Source organism: Bombus affinis, chromosome 12 (genome assembly GCF_024516045.1).
Source record: "Bombus affinis isolate iyBomAffi1 chromosome 12, iyBomAffi1.2, whole genome shotgun sequence".
Taxonomy (NCBI): domain Eukaryota; kingdom Metazoa; phylum Arthropoda; class Insecta; order Hymenoptera; family Apidae; genus Bombus; species Bombus affinis.
Genome location: NC_066355.1, coordinates 5,367,059 through 5,387,168, shown reverse-complemented (window position 1 = coordinate 5,387,168; position 20,110 = coordinate 5,367,059). Strand labels below are relative to the sequence as shown.

The following is a 20,110-nucleotide window of genomic DNA, read 5'->3' as shown; positions in this document are numbered from 1 at the left end:
TTCCTGACCTGCGTAAGCGTGTGTGAGGCCAACCGCGTGCACTCTTTGAGCGGGTATTGCGTGTTCACGGAGGCCCCTCTACTCATTCGACTGGCCTCCAGTCGCCAGTCCTTCTACGGCAACACTCAGCTCTGTACAGCTCGGCTTCGTCGTTGTCCTCGTAGTGGTCGATCGTTCGAGTCGATATTTCGTGCGTGCACGCACAGACCGAGATGTTGTCTGCTCCGAGTAAACGGTACTCACCGCGTGCTCGTGCCACTAAATTCGGTACTTTGCTTTCAACATCGGCCAACATGATGACATAATCTGTCTTTAGAATCTTCAATCAGGCTACTTAGAGTCAAACGCAACCCGCGTACACGCGCGCTTTCTTGTTTAGTTCCTCGAGTTTATGCTTCGCGTGTTTTCGTTCCTCGAACCGTATTCCACATTCTTATTCCTCCTTCTTTAATCATTTTCAGAATCATAATTTACGGAAACAACGTTCTTTGTAGATTTCTCGATTTTATCATACAGATATATTGTAATTGGTGTTCAATTTCTCGAACAATGGATTGCTTATCTCATACAAATTTATTTATCGCGAGAAGATGACAAAGAAGATAAACTATAAAAAATTACGATTCTAGCGTTACTTTCGCTATTTTTTAATTTACGAAGGTGGTCTGCATGGCTTGCGTGCGGCTTGTATAACGATGGACCAAATTTAACGTATCTACAATAAATTGCATCTAATTAACTGTGATGAAAAGAAAATGTGTTCCGAGAAAGAAAAATTCGCCTGAACTGCGGACGATTACTCGAATAACCATTATTCTTCGTTACGCATCAAGAAACTAATCCTGACTCCGATTGTGTCCAATCATCCTTCCCCCTCTGAATCAATCAGAATCGTCAAAACGAAGGGCAATTCAACGAGTCAATGGCAATTATCATCAAATCTCCGCAGACACGTTTCTTTCTCTGTATCCACGTATCTCGTTACGTAGCTACATGGTGTTTTAATCGAGATCCGAGCGATTCGTTGCAAGGAGAGACCAGTAGCTGGGCGGCGCAAATGAATGGCTGGCAATTAATAATTCATCATCCAGCGGCGCGATTGAACGCGTTGAAAGGCCACGCACACGCGTACTTACGTACAGGTAAGAACGAGTACTCTACCGGGCACGCTTGCAAAAGGACACGTGCCATAACGCGTATTACGCATCTATGCAGGCTCGCTCGTACGAGCTGCAAGAGCATGCGTGCTCGATCGCAGCACGCGATGACTACTAATTTTCAGGATGCGTTCTTTACAATGTGTTTTAACACCGGAGTCAACCGTTTGTTATTTACAGATCATTTTGTAAGTGTTCGCGGAATGTTGCAAGGTTTAATGATTAAACTTCGTCGTTATATTCTGTGGATATAATCAAGCAAAAAATGTTATATAAACATCGATCGTTTGAAGCTTTATTAAAATATTATAATAAAAATACGAAATATGAGGGGAAAGACAAGAAGAAGGAGTAGATTTAGAATCAATATAATCTAATGAACCAATCTAATATACATGTTCGATACAACTTTGAAGAAAAAGAAGAAGAACTTGCCGGAGAATTTGAAATTTCAAATTCAAAAATCTTAAATTTTGCGCGCAGAGGGAGAAAAGTTAAAAAGATCGCAGCATTCTTACTCGGAGATTCCAGATTCCGATTTTTCGACAACATGATATCATTCCTCGGCGTGTGACAACGAATTCAAAAGAAGATCAAGAGAATCTGGAAGATACCGAACAATTTCTGCATAGTTTTAATAAAAATTAATAAAATCGATAAAATGGAAATATTTGCAAGGGGATGATGAAATCAAACAACGATTCGTTGCCTCGGTCGTGTTTTATCGTTATACCTGATCCTTTAGATAGCACGTAATTCGATCATTGATCGCGGCAATAAAATACGCGTGCCATAAACTATAAACTACTTATGTAAGCCTCGGGTCGGTATCAAGTATGTCAGCGTACATTCACAAGAATCATACGTGACATTCGTAATGATTACTAATCGCACTGATCCACGCACGTGTAACAGAATACAATTCGTCGAACAGATCTGTGTTAAATAAGCAGAGAGGAGCTGGAACTCCGGTAGCCTAATAATAACGTAGTCAGAGCAGAGGTCAGGCTGTATAATGGGCTCATATGTCATGCGTAATTTACATAAATGCAGTGCACGAGGTAACTAGATCGTAGACGAGCATCGTCATTGCATGACGTTCTGTCAGACTTATAAATCAGCTTGCTTGAATTTCTAGCTTCGCTCTATTAAAGGAACAAAAGATATCGTCGTACTTTGTATTCTTGACATTTTAAGACGTTTATCCTGCCCACTGTTTATTAAGAATGATAGAAGCTTTAAAAGATTCCATTTTGTTCATAAAATTACTCTCTTTAATTTCTTCCTTCGTTTACTTTTATACTGGTATATTTTACAGATAAAAGGATCTCTAAGTATCCCTTAAGGAATACTTCGGAAAATCTTAATTCCAAACTTAGATCCCATTTTCTTCGCGGAAATATTCTCTTTAATTTCTTCACTCGCCACTTTTTATTCTGCAATATATCGTTGAAAGATTTGTAAAACTTCTTCGGGGAAAACTTAAGAAAATTATTCACTCTTAATATCGGACTTCATTTTATCCATGCGATCTCTCTATTCATAATTCATCATTCATCAAATCTTCTCCAAGCAAAAATAATTAAAAATATTCAGGCGAGCATAACTCTTCCCAGTTCTCAATTTTATTCTCTTCTTGAAATTATCCTTCGTATTTTCTCCATTCATCATCTTTTATACTGAAACATCCTGTAAGAAAGTTTGGAAAGCCAGACGAAAGATTACGGAAAATCTTCAAACGAAAATAATTATTTCTTCTTAATCTTCAACTTCATTTCGTTCACGGAATCTTTTCATTCATCACTTTCCACATTGAAGTATTTCTCAAAAATATTTTCAAGCCTTCTCCAAGTAGAAGATAAGACAAATTTTCAAATAACTATAAGTATTTCTTCCTGGTTTAATATTTAAAGTAATTTCTGCTTTTCCAAAGACTCCAATAAGAGCCATTAATCAAGCTATTCGCGATAAGCGCAAGGTGCGCCAATCTCGATAGCATTCATTCCAACATTTCCTCGACTCGATTCAACGGCTCGGCTCGATCGAATGATCGAATGATCGAAAATCGTAAACCTACCGGTGCGTGATTCATCACCGGTAAATCCAGATTGGTGGTGTTTGTCTGAGCAACAGCAGCCCAGGCTCGTCCGAGCGTATCGTGGCTATTTCTACTGTCAGCCAGTGACGAGGACAGAACGAAAAGTTGGTCAGTTAGCGTTGGCAAGTGGTAAGTGGTATTCCTAGGTAGCCAATCTGGGACAAGGACGCGTACACGATTTGTGCGTAAGGTGAGGCGACGCATAATGCGTGCTCCATACATACACCAGATTCATGGAAAGACGAAACTGTGGGAACCGGGATCCGATCGTTCGTCACTCCTGCGAGTGAATCTAACTGCGATAATCCTGTGAAACCGGCGCGACGATAGGTCGCGTGAAGCCAGATCTCATCTTCGTTATTGTAAATTTATCAATTTTTCTCCAAGTTTCACAATAGGCAATCTTTCCTAGTGCGTAATTTTCTAAGCGAGAGAAGGAGAGAAAGAAAGAGAGAGAGAGAGAGAGAATTTGAATCTACCTGAGATTATAAACGATAGAAATATCAAATAATAATTTGTGTAGTTGGATTGCAAAAGATGTCTGTGTAGTACAAGTCATAGACTACTTAAAAAGGATTAAACGAAAGGAAGAATCGAAATAAGTTAATGGAACGTGGAGCACGATGGAATACACGCTATAAAAATCAGATATTGTGAAATTGTTGGCTTATGAAATATGTCGATATAGTTAAAGACATAAACTACTTAAAAATAGATTCAAGTGAAAATTTATGTGAGGTCATAAGCGATAGAAACTTTGTAGCGCAGTAATCTAAATACAGATTTTCCGATTATGAAATATCCCTAAATAGTTAGGGACATGGGCTACTTAAAAATAGATAAAGTAAAGAAATATTGAGACGTGTTGATGGAACATGAAAAGAACGCGAAAGACAAGCGAGATGCAAAATTCTGACTAGTAAAAAGCTTCTGTATAAAAGAGACGTAAACCGAGCCGACTTTTCTTTAATTTTCCGTAACGTAACGATTCCGAACAAATGCCTCCGTTCAATGGGGAATTATTTTTAACTCGCGACAGACGAGAAACAAACCGCGTGCACCGTATGCTGACTCTCAAAAATCGTTTTCACGGCACGACCTCAGCCTTTTGTTCGGTTCGCTGTCGAAGAAATTGTGTGGCTCAACGAGAGAAGAGAAAACGTTCGAAAGACTGGATCAGAAGAGATGGGAAGAGAAGGGGTTGAGAGCAGGGAAAACAGAGACAACAGAACCATTGTCTTGTCGCTCTTGGTCGTACGTCTTCCTGCTGTTACGTCACCATTGTTTACTCCAACCCCAAGCAACTCCCTCGTGCACTTTTTATTTCGTCATTTCGATACCCATTGTGCAACCGATTCGCCCTTTTATGGCAAACCTTAACGGGCCCCTGGCTGTGGTACGGCCCTGTCAAACACATCGATCAATTGTCTTTTTTACCGAGCTAGTCGGCTACCAAGTGAAATAAATCGCCATCCCTTATGTAATCTCACTTAGAAATTCCAAGCGTACAAGTTTCATTTATTAAGCCATTAAGAACCAAGCAATAACTTAGCATCAAGAAATTGCAGATTTTAGTTGGAAGAGATAAACAATATGAAATTCTGTTTTATAATTACAATATTATACAGTAGAATTTGATAATGTAAATTAATTGAAAATTGTTGTCAATAGAATAGTGCATTAACGTAACACTGGTCTTCAATTAGTTAAAAGATATGGCGCTGTAATTAAAGAAGAAAAGAGTGAACAGGGAGAATGAGAATCAAATGAGAAAGAAGAGATATGTAATGATTCATTAAAATGATTCCAAGCAGGTTTTCAACCTACAAATATAGGTTTTCGATTGTTGCTTCATTCAGCAAATTTAGCGAATATCTTCTTTTTCACAAATCATCTCTTTTACGATAATTTATTTGAGAAGTTACAGGTTGTTGATTACACTTAATCTTATACCGAAAATTAGATATCCTTCTAAAGAATCTATTCGCCAAATATAAGAGCAAGAAAATAATTTTTCCAAAGAATCTCTACTCGATTATCTTTCACAAGGTTCCTATAAAAATAATCCTTAAATTGTGAGTCACCAACGACTAAGAATTAATATATCCAACAAGCCGTATAACGTACGAGGTTCATGATATGGCTGTGGCCTCGATGCAAGGCAAAGGTCAGGACTGCATCGTCGAGCGTGCAACAACAAATTGAAAGGGACCTCACGAGAGACCAGAAGGAGAGATCGTTTCTTTGAAAGCATCGATATCGCTTGAACCCGCGTAAATGGTCAAACGACGCTGGACTAGAAATCGGCGAAGAAAGCGGCATAATTATGACATTCCGCTTGACAATATCCATGTCCATTGCCGGCGTTTGAACGCCGGTGAAATCTTTCGCTCCGCGGACGGAAGTTGTCCACATTCGTGGTCACTTCCATCTACGGTACCTTTTTCCAAAGATTACAAACAGCCTTTCCGAGAACGGCCTTTCTACTGGTCCATGTTGTTTCTTGGAGCGAGAGTAGCAGTGACAAGCTGATTTACCAATTTTGGATAAGAAGTCTCTATTCTGTCCGCGCTTTTCTCCTCGTGCGTGCACTGTGTATGGATTCCATTGAAATAAACGAGCGCATTACTCAACTGTCGGTGGAGAGATACATGGGGTGGGTTTTAATACGCGAATGTTAGACTAGGAAGTTATGGTTATCGAATATTTGTATTTTTCAGTGGAATTAACAAAGCGCAAAATTTGTATCGACGAAATGAAAGTAAAAGAAAGGTATATCATTCAAAGAGAAAGTAAAAAAGATCATTAAAATCCTGAAAAACGAATTATTTCATAGGCATTATATTTCCATGAAAAATTACGAATTAGTTATTTTGTCTATTCTCGTATATTTGATATTAAAACCTATACTAAAATAAGCAAAATTTGCACCTTTGTAATTAACTAAAATAAGCTAAGTATCCTAAGAAAGTACATAAATGTATTCGACACAGAAAGCAATAAATGGAATATCGAAATCTACAAAAACTACTCTTTTTATTCGACTAACCAGCTAATAATTTGTAATATTAAAAACAAGTTTGTTTTTTCACTTACGAAATACGTGCTCCGATTGCCAAAACTTTCCCACTGCGTCGTATATTCACCACGTACTTGACAATCGCGTTCTAATCTCACGTCGAAACTGCGATCGAATTGCACCGACAGATGGTGGATACATAGGTGGAAAGGAACCGAGCACCAAGAAGGTTGCAATAATATCAACAAAATCACGCGTACAATTGGCTGCTGGAAAATCAGAGACCGCTCGGAGGTTCCTGCCTCCACGTAGAATCGCGCGAAAACTATTAAGCTTCGTCTCGTCCCGACGCGTCTCGACGCCAAGAATAAACCGACACCCTCCCCACCATCGAAACCACCTTCTACGTTCTTCACATTTCCTTCACTCTTCAAGAATTAACTTCTGAGATGCTTGTTGCTCTTCCTACTCAGCTTTTGTAATTGAAAATGGTTTCACTCAATATTGAGGTTCATTATTGCACCGAACAATTGACTGTTTAAATACTTTAGCGACCTTCGCGAAATACATGATTGCAACATCTTGTAGCTTTTATATTTAGATTTATTCTAAACTTTATCGGTGTATTCATAATAGTTGGATCTCATTATAACGCCGAGGAAATGCCAATGTGTTTCGTAACATGTATATAATGCACGATATATTCACAAAAGGTATCTGTAAGTGTCACAATATTTTCGTGAAAAGTTGTGAGAATCGTTCATTCTACGTTTCTCGTTCGTTTCTATTTTTCTCTTATACTCGTTGAAAGTTTATCGCGAGGAAATAGTCGCAGGGACAAGTGCTTTTCTATAAATTCGTGGTAAACTGTTCGAGCGAAAGAAATTTAACGACCGTTTCGTTTCTCGTATATTCCTTTAAAAAGGCAGAATTGAGAGGATAGGATATGGCGAGGAAATGATCTTGAGTTAGGCTAGAAATGTCTCGATGTTGAATAAAAGCCTAGAAAGTAACGAGATAGTAAAACGAGGAAATATTCTGAATTAAAATCGTTCAATTAATGGCAAGTATAGTATGATAGTAATGTTCTATATTAATACATCAATTAGCTGCACCAAGGATAGTGAGATCATACTTAATACAGTCATAATTTATTAATCATTTAATTATGTAGTGCTTCGTTGGTATTAGACAAATAATGTGTTACATTATTGGCAACGTACGAAACCTACGAGTCAAAATTTGCGATCATTGTATGATCATTATATGTAAATATACGGCAATGTTCTTCAATGACAATCTGCTATTCCAAGTTTAATTATTATTTATCAGGATTTATGGAAAGAGTGGTGATAATGGATGTTTCATAGAAATTCAGAATCCAATTTTTCTAAGTCTTTGATTTTTCTGCGACTAATATAAAGTATCTACTCTATTACTCTATTCTATTAACAACTGCGCTTTGGTTGATTAAATAAACGTGGACGCTGCTCGATCTATGATCAACCGATTACCGTTAGTGGACCTTTTCCTTCGAAATCGCTCCTTGCGACTATTAAATTACTTCGCAGTATTTCATTCCAGATTAGTGATGAAAATTAACATCTATGACTCTACGAGTTTCCCTTTAACAACAGGTTAACAGGGTAGAGAGACAGAGAGCTACGAAAATATCTTTATTTCGAGAAAGAAATTTGACCAATAAAAGAAGAGTTTCAGACACACAGAAGCTCCGTGGAGGACACTAGGCAAGGAGTTTCAATAATAAAAGGTATTGCAAGACATCAAAGACGAAATTCCAGCGATAAAAGTAACTGTGTGATGATATAAAAATGGGAAGAGTCTAGAAGTAAAAAGATCGGTAGATGTGCAGTAAAAGAAATTTAAGCAATATGGATTAGTTCAAGGGCACTAGAAAAGGAGTACCAAATGAAAAAATGGTGCGAGAGAAAAAATTTCAACGGTGAAAGAACACCAAAAAAAAAAAAAAAAAAAAAAAGGAAAATGCAGGAATTATAAATAGACTAAACAGATAGTAAAAGAGAAGATTTAAATATAAAAAATTAGTTTAAAAAAATGAGTCAACAGAAATTTCAAGAGTAAAAAAGCAAGCTAAAATAAATATTAGAACTCTTTAGAAAGCACTTAAAATTGCTAGAAAACTGTGCAAATATTTCTAACATATAGAGCTTGGTATTTGACCGCAGGCTACTATAATATCTTAATCGAATCTCTCTAACTGTTTGATTCTTTTGGTATTATTAAGAAATTCAAACAGATTACGATAAGGCTGAAAGGAATGAATAAGAATGGCTGGAGATAAGGGATCAACAAGAACGGAAATGAAAGGGGACAAACGTAATAATCGCCCGCGGTGCGAAAAACACTGCTCCAAAGAGCACGGTTATTTTCTGCCGGTGCCACTTGATTCAAGGGGCGTGCTCTTAATTTTAGATTTCCACGTTGCCATAAGACTCGATCTCGCTTTACTCCCTTGCCCTGTTTTCCCACTCCATCGTGGAACAAAGCCGATAGAGCAGATGTATTGTAATAAAGTTCCTTATCCCGCTACCAAGGGCATCTCAACAAAATGAACTGTATCTAATCTTCATAAATGTTTTAATCGAACAGAAAAGCTGTTTGTGCTTTCAAACACCATAGGATGATGTTTAAAAAGATAACGTATATCAAAATAATAAAATAAAATAATTATAAATCTGGTCCAAGTGTATTAAATTTTGTAATGTATAGTACATTCACGCGACTACAAGAAATTGATACCATGAAGATGAAATGTATACACAATTTTGATAAAAAAAAAAAACTATTTTAGAAAATAAGGGTATTCGAAAATATTTTTTATGGTCGGTACACATAAAATTTATAAAAAGTCATCGATCCCAAATATTCCGGAAATTCTGAGTTTCGCAGACGAAAAAAACCGAAACGAAAAATAAAAAATGGGACAAGAAGATATTTATGGTTTAACATACTGCGAAATGATATTTAAGGAAATGATAAATACCAAAAATAAATGTTCTACGTAATATTACGTAGAATATCTAAAATTAGACGAAAGAAAATTATCGGGAAAGAAGTGTCCCGGAAGTTACAAACATTTATAAAGTATCTCAGTCTTCCATCTTGACAGAGAAAGAACTTGGAAAGCTTTCCGCGTTGGCTCATAGATCACGTAGCTCATCGGGTCGTTAAAGTCGATCGTTTGTAAAGCGAGAAACGGCGCTGTTGGAATCTTATTTTCCATCGCGTGGGTGCACCGTGTAGGTTCGCGTAACATTTCCTATTTTATTTCTCAAGGTCCAACCTCGAGGTTCATTATACTTCCTAGTAAATTGCGTAAACAAATATCCGTACGATAACAAATCTCCTACCTTACTGTTTTTATCTTGTCGCGATCTTTCAATTATTATGTCTCAATCTGACCTTCGTTTCGACGTAGAAAATGATTTTTAACGTTTTAAGAATATGTTCGACATAAAATTGAAACGAGAAATCACATACTAGGATCGCAGGAGAAAAACATGACAAGCACTTTCATTAATTTCAATGTCGCTTTATGATTAAACAGGGGACATAATTGAAAATGAAATTATTAAGGTAAGCAATATTTTAATATTAACGAGCAACCTTGTTAGCACTTTAAGTAGAATGACGAAATTTGTTCAGCTTTCAAACCAATTGAGAAGAAAATTTTGATAACAGAGAACTGACGACATATCAAATTTCCAAACTGCATTCCTCTACAAAAATAGAAAGTTTCGCTTATCGTGTTCTTCCGCTATAGTTTCTACGTATCGATAGCAACAACTCTTTCTTATTTTCTTCTAACTTTTTTAAAGGTGAAAAAATACGATTCAATAGAAAATGATCCAAAGAATGCGGGAAGGCTAATATATATCGCCCTTCTGTCCGATAAAGTGGCGAGTGGGAAAGTTAGTAAACCGCAAGATTTTCATGTCAAAAATAGCGATAAACTGTTATCGCGGAAATTCATGAATTTACGATATACGCGGCTCGACTGGTATGCGGTTTCAATTACGGGTGGAATATAAAAGAACCGTTTGCAATCAGGTGCATTTATCGAAGACCCATTTCGATACACAATATCAGAGACAACAGAGAAATGAAAAACTGTTGGCAGTGTGACACAGCACGTCAATAACAGGAAGAAAATCCGCATCAGATTGACGAAATATAGATGCAGCCCGAAAATGAAACCAATATAATCGATTCTCTAGCACGACAGAGACCAAACGTCTACATTTTTCTTCCTCAGAATTGAATAGTTATCACGTGGCAAAATTGATTTTTTCGTCAAAAAGCAGGTGTTTCGTCGTTATCGTAAATAATAACAAGGTGAATTCATACTTTATACTTCACAGTATTTTCACTCATGTCGAAAGATCATCTCCATCTGTATTGAAGATATTCAAATTTATGCTATATCCAAAGTTTGGATGTATCCAAAGTGAACATACAAAGTAACCAGTAGCGTAGTAACGAACGAAATAGTCGATCTTTATTTTTGATGAGACAAATGGATGACTCATTCGTAGTAAAACGAATGATAAATCGAAACCTGTCCAATAACAAGCGAACAGTAGTAAACGATACACGTTAGTTTAGTCGCTGACATACTGAAAACCATGAAGCAAATTCGACCATTAAACTGATATAAATAGTTCTTCATCATTTACATTCACCGTGAATGAATCATCCAAATGTGTTACACGTCCAAAGTATAAAAGTATAAATTCACCTTTATATCGGTGGTTTAGTTTAAATTCTCCTCTTTCGTCGGTTATCCTGTCCTTTATACTTTTACTATCCGTTTTATTCTCAGTTCTCGTAAACGAACCACATCGATATAACCATCGCTGACAATTTAGGTCACAGCTTTATTGGAAGCATGGGCTGATCGTTAACGAAACGAATTGAATCGGAGTCGTCTCCCGTTTCACCTCGTCCCGTTTCTTTTCCCCAGCGCTTGACAGACGCATCGCGGTGACGTAACCGTCCCGAATATTCGAAATGGTTCGGTGAACTGGGGTAGGAGTAGCGTGGGCGATGATTCGTTTCGTTCCGTTTAACGTAGGTCGGAATTTGGGCTGTGGAAATCGGACTCGGCTTCAGGATTCGTTCCTATTACCGCAGTTCGTGTTGACGAAATCCGTAATCTCTGCTTCGAACTCGTTTCACCTTCCAATGCGTCGCTGGGAAAAGTTCTAGAATTTCCATTTTCGAGACTCCAAAGTGTATAGCTTTCAATTTATCGAGGTAACTGACTTTCAAATCCTTTAATTTCCGAGGGTTTCTATTTTTAAATCTCTTTATTTTCTCATGTTCAAAGTTCGAATCTTTTGATCTTCTAAAAATACAATTTCTGAATCTCTAAATACTCCAATGCTCAAATCATCAAAGTTTCAAATACGTCAATGCTCATATTTTTGAATTTTTTAATTTCCCAATGCTCAAGTTTGCAAATTATTGAAGTTCCCGTGATTAAATGTTCTAACATGGCAATTTAATAGATTTCTCAACTTTTCAATGTATAAATTTTCAGATCGTGGAATTAAAATTTTGCAAATTTTCAAGATTTCATTGCGTAACGTACTCCAGTCTTTGAAATACTTTAAATCGCGCGATCGTCAAGTAGATAAGCGAAGCCGGAGGAAAGTAATCGTTGGCTTACGTGTATTATGCAAATCTTCTTACCGTTCTTGCAAAAATAATGAGATCATCTACGATGATGGAAAGAAATCAAACGCACAGAAGAAACCTATTCCGTTATGAACCTTGGTCGTTATGCCCAGTCTTTGTTAGTTTCTTAGTTTCGACCTTTGATCTATTTCCAGACGAACGGCGTGTCGTCATGATAAACCGACATTTTACCTCCGCCAGGCAGGACGTATTTCCGGCCACGTTAGTCAGCCAGTTTAAATACATTTGCATTAACCACTAAGTTTTCGTTTCTGTCCGCTCCTTTCCCTTCCCTTACCTGAAACCCCCGTTTTCTTTCTCCCTTGTCGGAGCCAAGTTGTATTTCTGACGGCCTCTCACCGACAGATCGAGGTTAATTGGCTACTATCAGGACGAAAATTAGCGCAAATTAGTCCCCGGACGATGAGTTTCGTCAGTTGAATTACGGCCCGCGAGTTTTGGCCTATCAGTTAATTAATCGCGCGACGCGTCGTGACGTTATCACCTCCGTCTACTTCCGAACTGGTGCAGAAACATCAGCCAAAAAGCTTGACAGTTACCAGTACCGTTATTCCAAACGTTACGTTAATCCTCCTAATAGTCTCACATTCAGATTCTCATAAGCAACATCGTGCCTCTAATTTACATTCGAGGGATTTAGCTTAGAACTACCTTTCGGTGAGTCAGTTACTCAGTTAAGACCACCAACATCAACAAACACGAATATCACTATCGCGAGGAACAAACCTGCTGTTATGGTTCGTAATGATTTCGGCTAATCTGTGAATATTCTGAAGATTTGCATGATGCTGCGAAACACTTCTCTCAGCAGATACAAAAATCGTTGTACATGTTTGGCGCGGACGTGCTTGTCGTTTACATGGAGACTGAATTTGCAAGACGGCGAGAAATATTATATTGAAATTATGCGTGTCAATCATACTTTACTACGTCCTTGGCGTAATTCATCTTTGGCAGATGCATAGATAAGTTTAGAATAATTATAGATGCATTTACAAGAGCAATGTAATCTTATGAATACCTTGTTTAAAAATATCGAAATATATAGAACAGAAATTAAAGATGGTAGATAAAGATATTCCGTCACTTTCCTGGAGAATGACAAACATGGACAAAAATCGTTTTTTTCTTCTTCACGAGCTCTGCAACTGTCCAAATGATGTCATAAACCGTAGTATGTAGTGAAAGCCCTCGACACCCACTAATTCTTTGTCTCTATTCGACAGCCTTTCTTCTAGTTCACCTACGAGCATTTTTTCCGTAACCTCGTCAGTGACCTCCTAAGTAACCCGATCTAACGCAACAGCAATTGCGCTAAATTGGTTTGGTCGCGTTGTAATCTACTCTAATCTAACTTAATCGAGTGCATCGTTTCACGCGAACTGCCTCGTCTCTACTAAAGGATAGTTAATCAGCCATAGACTTCTTGAAATTCCTTCGTCGTAACTCAGCAACCCTTTTTTCGTCTCACGGTGGACAGCGACGGAATAATAAAAAGGAGCTGAACGATCACTCACCGTCGTCGCTGATTTCGAGATTCGTGTAGCTGTCCCAGTGCAGGATGGGATCGTTATGAGCGGAAGCATGCGGTACTGCTGGTGTTGGCGCCGGTATGGGCCCATCTTGACGCTTGGCGTCGGTGGCGAAGTACAAAGTCACCACGCTGTCCGGAGGACATCGTGGGTCGTCGCAGGCCACGTCCAGTTCCGATCGAGGAAACGACACCACGTTCTCCGTTATTACACAGGTATGGAACTGAGTGGAATCAAGAATTCGTTTTATCGCGATGATAGCGATTAGATAGTTTAGATAAGAAGTAGATTCGATAAAATTTACCAGGAATTACGATTTTATCCGTTCAGTTATCGTATTCGTAGAAAGTTGTGCGTATGTTTCTTCTTTGTCAAATGTGAGTGTAATATGCATACTAGCGCCATTTCGCACAATTAGACTAACATTAGTGAAATTTTGATAAGTCATAGATTACAAGTTACCAGCGTTAAGAAAATCCTCGTGATAATAAAATGTTTGGAATTAAAAGAAATGTTACACACGACAGGACATCCTATCAATTATCCCACTGGACATAAAATTCGAAAATCTCGAAAGTGTAACATCGTAAAACAGTAATATTGTAAAATTACAAAATCTATAACTTCCAATTAAGTGGTATCTTCTCAATTCCCTAATATCTAATGCTAAAGAGCCGAGCGTCTTTACCGCATCAGTTTCAAATACAATCGAAGACAGCGTTGACCGATTAACGGAGCATTACTCCGTTCTTTGATGATTTGAACGCTCAACATAGCTCATAGTTGTCAGCTGAAAAGTGATACTATCTAATTACGTTCTTCGACAGCGGCCGAATCAACGTGATTAGAATTGGAGAAGTTTATGGGAAGTGATTTCGACCGCGGCGCGGTTAGTTGGTAACAGTACCACCAGTAATTCAAGTAGTATCGTTTGCAGGAGGAGATGAAAATGGAAATGGGTTTATGTACAATAGTCAAACATACTTCGCTGGCAGGATTTCTTGTCGAGTGCACATTTGAATCTGTCAATTCAGTTTAATTGGGAAAGTTGTCGCTCGCTTTCGTCTTACCTGCAGGGAGAACATCACTTCCCGGCTCTGCTTCGAGTACACCCTGTGGTAACATTTCACCAGAATGTCTCCCCTAAGACGAAGACCTCCGAGATTTACGGTGAACTCGCGAGCGTTTGTAACGGAATAGAGATCCGAGGTGTAGACTGGTGTCAGGCCTTCGTAGACCTTGAGGAATGCTCGGCAACCTGTAGGCTCGAAGAGTGGAACGCCCAGAACGGTGAGATGCGTTAAATAAAGTGGAGATTGACTGATCCTCAAGGAACCTGACAGAAGTCCGCTGAAATACTTGATGTACCTGCGAGAAAGAACCGTAGAAATTCTTATGTAGTTTTTCTAACCATTTCACTACTGTGAATGATTGCTATTTCTCATCACAAGGGAATTTCACTCAACTACTAAGTAGATTATAATCGCTCGAAACGTAATATTTATTTTGTTAAATACACTGAATCCCCTACTTTTCATATTAATTTTCAATTAATGCAGCAAATGTCAATATTTTAAAATATTTTCTATATTACAAAATTTGCAAGTTATTTTCAGAATATTAATGTGAGTCATTATTTTTTTTATTCATATGCTCTACAAAACACGCAGTGAATGCAAACTTTTAGCTGGCATTAACATTATACGGTATATATGAACTGACATAACTACCATTAATCGTATTATGCGACTATTTTTTCGCAGAAATATTCACAGCCAAAGTGTTATTAATTCAGCGATTTCCATCTAACACGACCAATTTTTACCACAGGGAAACATTAAAAGGCAGTGACTAGCGTGTTCTAAAATTTCATAATGGAAACATTACGACAGGCGACACGATCCAGCAATTACCACTTCAATAGTGCTTCCCAGGCGTGTTATATCCACAGCATAGGTCAAGGTGAAGCTAGCCTCCTTATTTTTTACAATACAGTCTCATCGGTAAAACAATACTCGGTAAAACGACAACAACAGAAACGTTTCCATCGCGAAACACTCGAGGGAGCAAAAAGAATGGATCGAATCGCGACCGTTCCGATAATAATTCATGTCCGACCACGTATGGCCGATTCCACTTCACACGAGCGCGGCCCGTATTTGGCTGCTGTCGTAAGTTACAACTCGTAACGCACCGTGCGAAAGTATTGTAGCGTCTCCGACTGTGACACTCGCGTGCTAATTAGTGTCTGACCACGAATGGACTTTTCTACTTCTCGCGTGGCCTTTTACCGTGCGAGTGTATCAAACGAGTGCCGCGAAAAACTTTCGATAAACAGGACCATAAACGGGACCTCTGCGCGTGATTCAAGCTAAACGAAATGCCTTCTGGATGGCTCGTAACAGATTATTGACGGGAGACGTGAACCGATGTTTTCAATTTTTTATATATTCAGAAGGGGCAACGTGATCGACGTTCTGAATCTTTTTAACGTTACGGACAGGAGACCTGACTCGACGTTTCTCGTTTCATAAACGTTGACATATTTTCTAGGAATATATTTAAAATTTAAATTACTAAGGATTTATTTATCTTGTTTATCTCCACGTTTCATATTTTTATGAATAGAGCGAAAAAAATGAGACATTCGTGATAGTTGTTTATTAAAAATTATGACGGTTACTACATTCTGGTTATTTTATATATTTTCGTTATCCTATACGGATATCCTATACGCATTCTCCGGATTTTTTCACTTTTGCTATACTGAACGCATAAAAATCCACCGTCTACTTATTAAAATGCTAAAAATTGGTTTCACGGTATACCGTCAACAACGTGATAAGAGACGTTCGCCGCGCGGAGAGATCGATTAATAGTCCCACTTGTAATACACATGGCAAACACGGAAGAGTTGATCGGGTCCGAACGAACCCTGTTCTGAGGTACCTGTCGATTATGCAGCGTCGTGAGCGTTCATGACCGTAATTTCGCGGGATCTCTCACGAATTCCCGCGTGTCGTCCGTAACGAAGCAGATACGATCTCTGTCTCTGGTCGATCCCCTCCGGGTTCGAAAAAAAACCTGTTCCCTTGGTGGCACCTAAGGTGCTTTGAGCGCCGCGTTACACACGTCTCGAATGAACCAGCTAGCCTGATGCTTCTCTCGACCCTCGATAATGGATTCATACGTTCGCGGGTGTGCGGCTACGCTAACGACATGCTAATGCTCGCCGCTCGTGGAATTAATGGGGAAACTCGATCGTTCAGGGATGCAAGATCGAGGTGGAACGTGGAAGGCGAAAGACCACGAGCAAAGCACAACCGCCGCGACGCCTGGAGGAATGTTTCACGTATAAGGACACCACATTCGACGGGCCATCATTACGATCATCAGCGTAAGCGTCACACGGCGGGAACTAAACGCGAAGGGTAGCGAGGATCGACAGCGGGTAATGCGTACCGATCGTTGTCTCAAATAGATGGCCAAGCTTGACAGGTTTACCTACGGGAATTATGTTTATGCGGTTATTTTACTCGGATTTTTAGGCGGTCCCAGGTCTCTCATTGGATAGACTGGCATTGATGTAAATGCTGTCGTAACTTGGCGTTTCCGACACGCGTTAAAGCGCTTTTAGCAATGCGGAGGCGGTAGTTTGTGTGCTGTTAGTGGATGGTTGATAGCTTCTATAGGAAGAGATTTTCTGCTGTAAAAAGATTAAAAAATTGTGGAAACCAATCTTTCTGGATGGGTACTAGAAAGGATTTGAAAATTGTGGAGAAAAATTGTACTGAAAGTGGATGTCTTATATCATAGGCGGTAGCACGCACAAGAAAGAATTTCGTGGTTGAAAAACACTCAAATTTTCAGAATTTCATTTCCTCTTTATATGGATATCGAAAGAAACTGTACTTAAAAATTATGCTTAAACAGCAAGTCTCCTATTGTGAGAAGAAAAGAAACCAATTTCTTTTTCGTACCGAATAAATGTGGAAGACATATAGATATATTTCAAAAGAGACTGTACTTAGAGTTGTACTGTATGAGCGTACTATGTAGATTTCTGATGTAGGTATATCTAGTATGAATGTGTAAAATTAATTCAATGTTGACCATTTTTGAATCGTACATACAATAACGTAGAATGTCATGTAATATCTTATATCTGTAGGATCGATGTTTAAGATGTCCATGACGAGCCTGATACCTGCTAAGTTACACACAACCGAGTAAGTACGAGTATATCTAAGAACATGGATTGGTCTTGGTAGTAGTCTATCACAAGATTTACGGGACTTATACGACTGTTTTATTGACGTTACTATATAGGAAGCTTTTAACTTTGACTTTTTACACGCTCATCAAATACGCATTAGAATCCAACGAAATATGATCAAAGTAATCAAAGTAATTCGAAAAGATTCAGTGTCTTTTACCAATTCATTAATTGCACAGCAATCGAATATCCCGATAAAACGATGATGTAAATTTGCTATTGGCTAAATGAACATTCGAGGTCTCCTTCACCAACAAGTTTCGTTACACAATCTTCAGAAACCTCCTGCGATATCAATTTCCGATTTCAAGCGATCCAATTAACCGACGCTCACAATTCACACGCTCCAAACAATGTATGCAATTCACGAAAAGAATAATCGCGTCGATTTCAAGAACAATCGAGCGCTCTGACGTACATGGGGCATGCATGAACTATGATATAATAATTTTACGTAACGTTTTGAGGATATATAACGAAGTCTATCCGTTTATGACGAAATATAGACAGCAGGTTTGCATGCTTTGAAATAGCGGCTATAGAGTAACGCAATTAACCAGCCATAAGGTGGCTCCTGAAGCAGCCACGCCTGTGCATGTCGTTCATCCAGGTATTATCTGAGTTATTCACGACTAAGAGGCGATAAAGTTTACTTTCTCGTTCAACGTCAACAGGCAGTATCGTCATGCACCGTAGCGATTACCTTCGATGTGAGGGAACCTGCAGGGAACCAATTTTGTCGTCGAGGAATCTTCTCATAGCGAACCTGTCCAACGCCTGATCACGTCCGCCGCAGATGCTACTGTAGTTCATGTACGCGGACACAGCCACACCCAATCGTTCTTTGCTTCCCCTGAACAGAGGCGTGGAATGAGCTTCCAACTTTTTACGAACCGCGCCAATTCGTCTTCTTGTCGTTGGAGAAAAAAGAACGGATTAAGACTCACCTGGCGTGGAGAACGACCACGCGATTCGAAGTACCGTTCAGCCAGGAGTCCAGCTCCTTGCATAGGGCGCACAGTCTTTCCAAACTGGGTGCCAGACCCTGCGGCCATCCTGCTTCCCTGGTATTTGGCTCCCCGGTACGACCCGGCGATGACAAATTGAATATCTGAAATTTGAACAAACGTGTGAAAGTTGTAATTATATTGCAAGATGCTCTTGTATAACCGAATGCAAATACTGTGTGCTCTTTTATGATTGAACTAATATTATTATTACAAGTTCAAAGGGTTAATGAGTTCTCCTGTATAACAATAACAAGTTTGAAAATAAGATAAATGAAATTCTATAAGTCAATTTTATGAACTACAAGCCAGATGATTATTACTATTCTATTATTATTATTCGAAATATAATGGCAAGATTGTAAGAATTTGCTACGCTATATCACGTGTCAATTCATTAATTTATAATTTGCAAATTATTATGCAAGAAGGTCCAGGTAAAATGAGACTTACAAAGCAAAATGATAGATACTTATAAAATGAAGGATATTGGACGAATTGTGAAGAAATATTAACTTTTTTATAATTATCTAGCGTTATATAGGTTTCAGAGCATGCAACGCGCTAATTGCAACGCTAATTAGAGAGAATATAGGATTTATCTGGTAATACGTCAATTATCCTAGGATCATTTTCGTTTAATAAGTATTGTTATTTAATAAAAACGTTATATCAGATAAGCGACCATTAATCTGCAGCCGTTTACTCGCCGCTCACCATATAATTATCACCGTGCTTTCCTCGCAGAAGTGCGGTAGCATGTTCAAGGACGCCCTGCGCATCCTCCCTGTACCAGAGCGCAATGATTCTTTCGGTGACGTAACAAAGCTCCATTACTTCTGTAACACGACCTCCACCTTTTCCTGGTCCTGTCGTCGTCGCGTCCGCGCCGACGCCCGGCGTCCTTGCAGGTGCCGTCGCCGACAAGGACGTCTGTATCTGAAACACGGGCATTCTTATTAGTATCATTGATCTTTACGCGCACATTTAATAATTATCCTTAGTATATAAGGCACATAGAACTTAATTTCATTGCTTCTTATGAAGTTTTTATGAAGTTCTTGCGCACCAAAATTTCCTATAGAAAAGACCGAAGAAGAAACTTGTTCATCTGGTTAGTTTTACGCTGCAGATTTCCTTTTTATTGAGAGTAAAGAATTTTACAAACGGCTTTGGTATACACGAATTCTAATTTCTACTAAATTGCTTTCTACAGAATTCTTTATATCCAGAATTCTAAACAAAGGACTCAAGGAGAATACTCGGCTCGCTACAAATA

The 20,110-nt window shown here is 38.6% G+C and overlaps 1 protein-coding gene and 1 long non-coding RNA gene across 6 annotated transcripts in view; one reads left to right on the top strand and one right to left on the bottom strand.

Moving 5' to 3' along the window:
• The window catches only part of LOC126922513 (tensin-1), a 180,835-nt gene that overhangs the window by 26,098 nt on the left and 134,627 nt on the right, over window positions 1-20,110 (bottom strand). For all 5 annotated transcript variants that reach the window (XM_050735127.1, XM_050735122.1, XM_050735126.1 and 2 more), the window contains 5 exons: window positions 19,549-19,770; window positions 18,772-18,935; window positions 18,528-18,677; window positions 14,619-14,916; window positions 13,534-13,771 (listed from right to left, as the gene is read on the bottom strand). In XM_050735127.1, coding sequence (XP_050591084.1) covers window positions 13,534-13,771; window positions 14,619-14,916; window positions 18,528-18,677; window positions 18,772-18,935; window positions 19,549-19,770 — 1,072 coding nt within the window. The remainder of the gene's footprint in view (window positions 1-13,533; window positions 13,772-14,618; window positions 14,917-18,527; window positions 18,678-18,771; window positions 18,936-19,548; window positions 19,771-20,110) is intronic.
• LOC126922657 (uncharacterized) lies at window positions 17,171-18,601 on the top strand. Its single transcript, XR_007712887.1, has 2 exons — window positions 17,171-17,777; window positions 18,499-18,601. It is a non-coding gene; the product is annotated as an uncharacterized LOC126922657 (long non-coding RNA).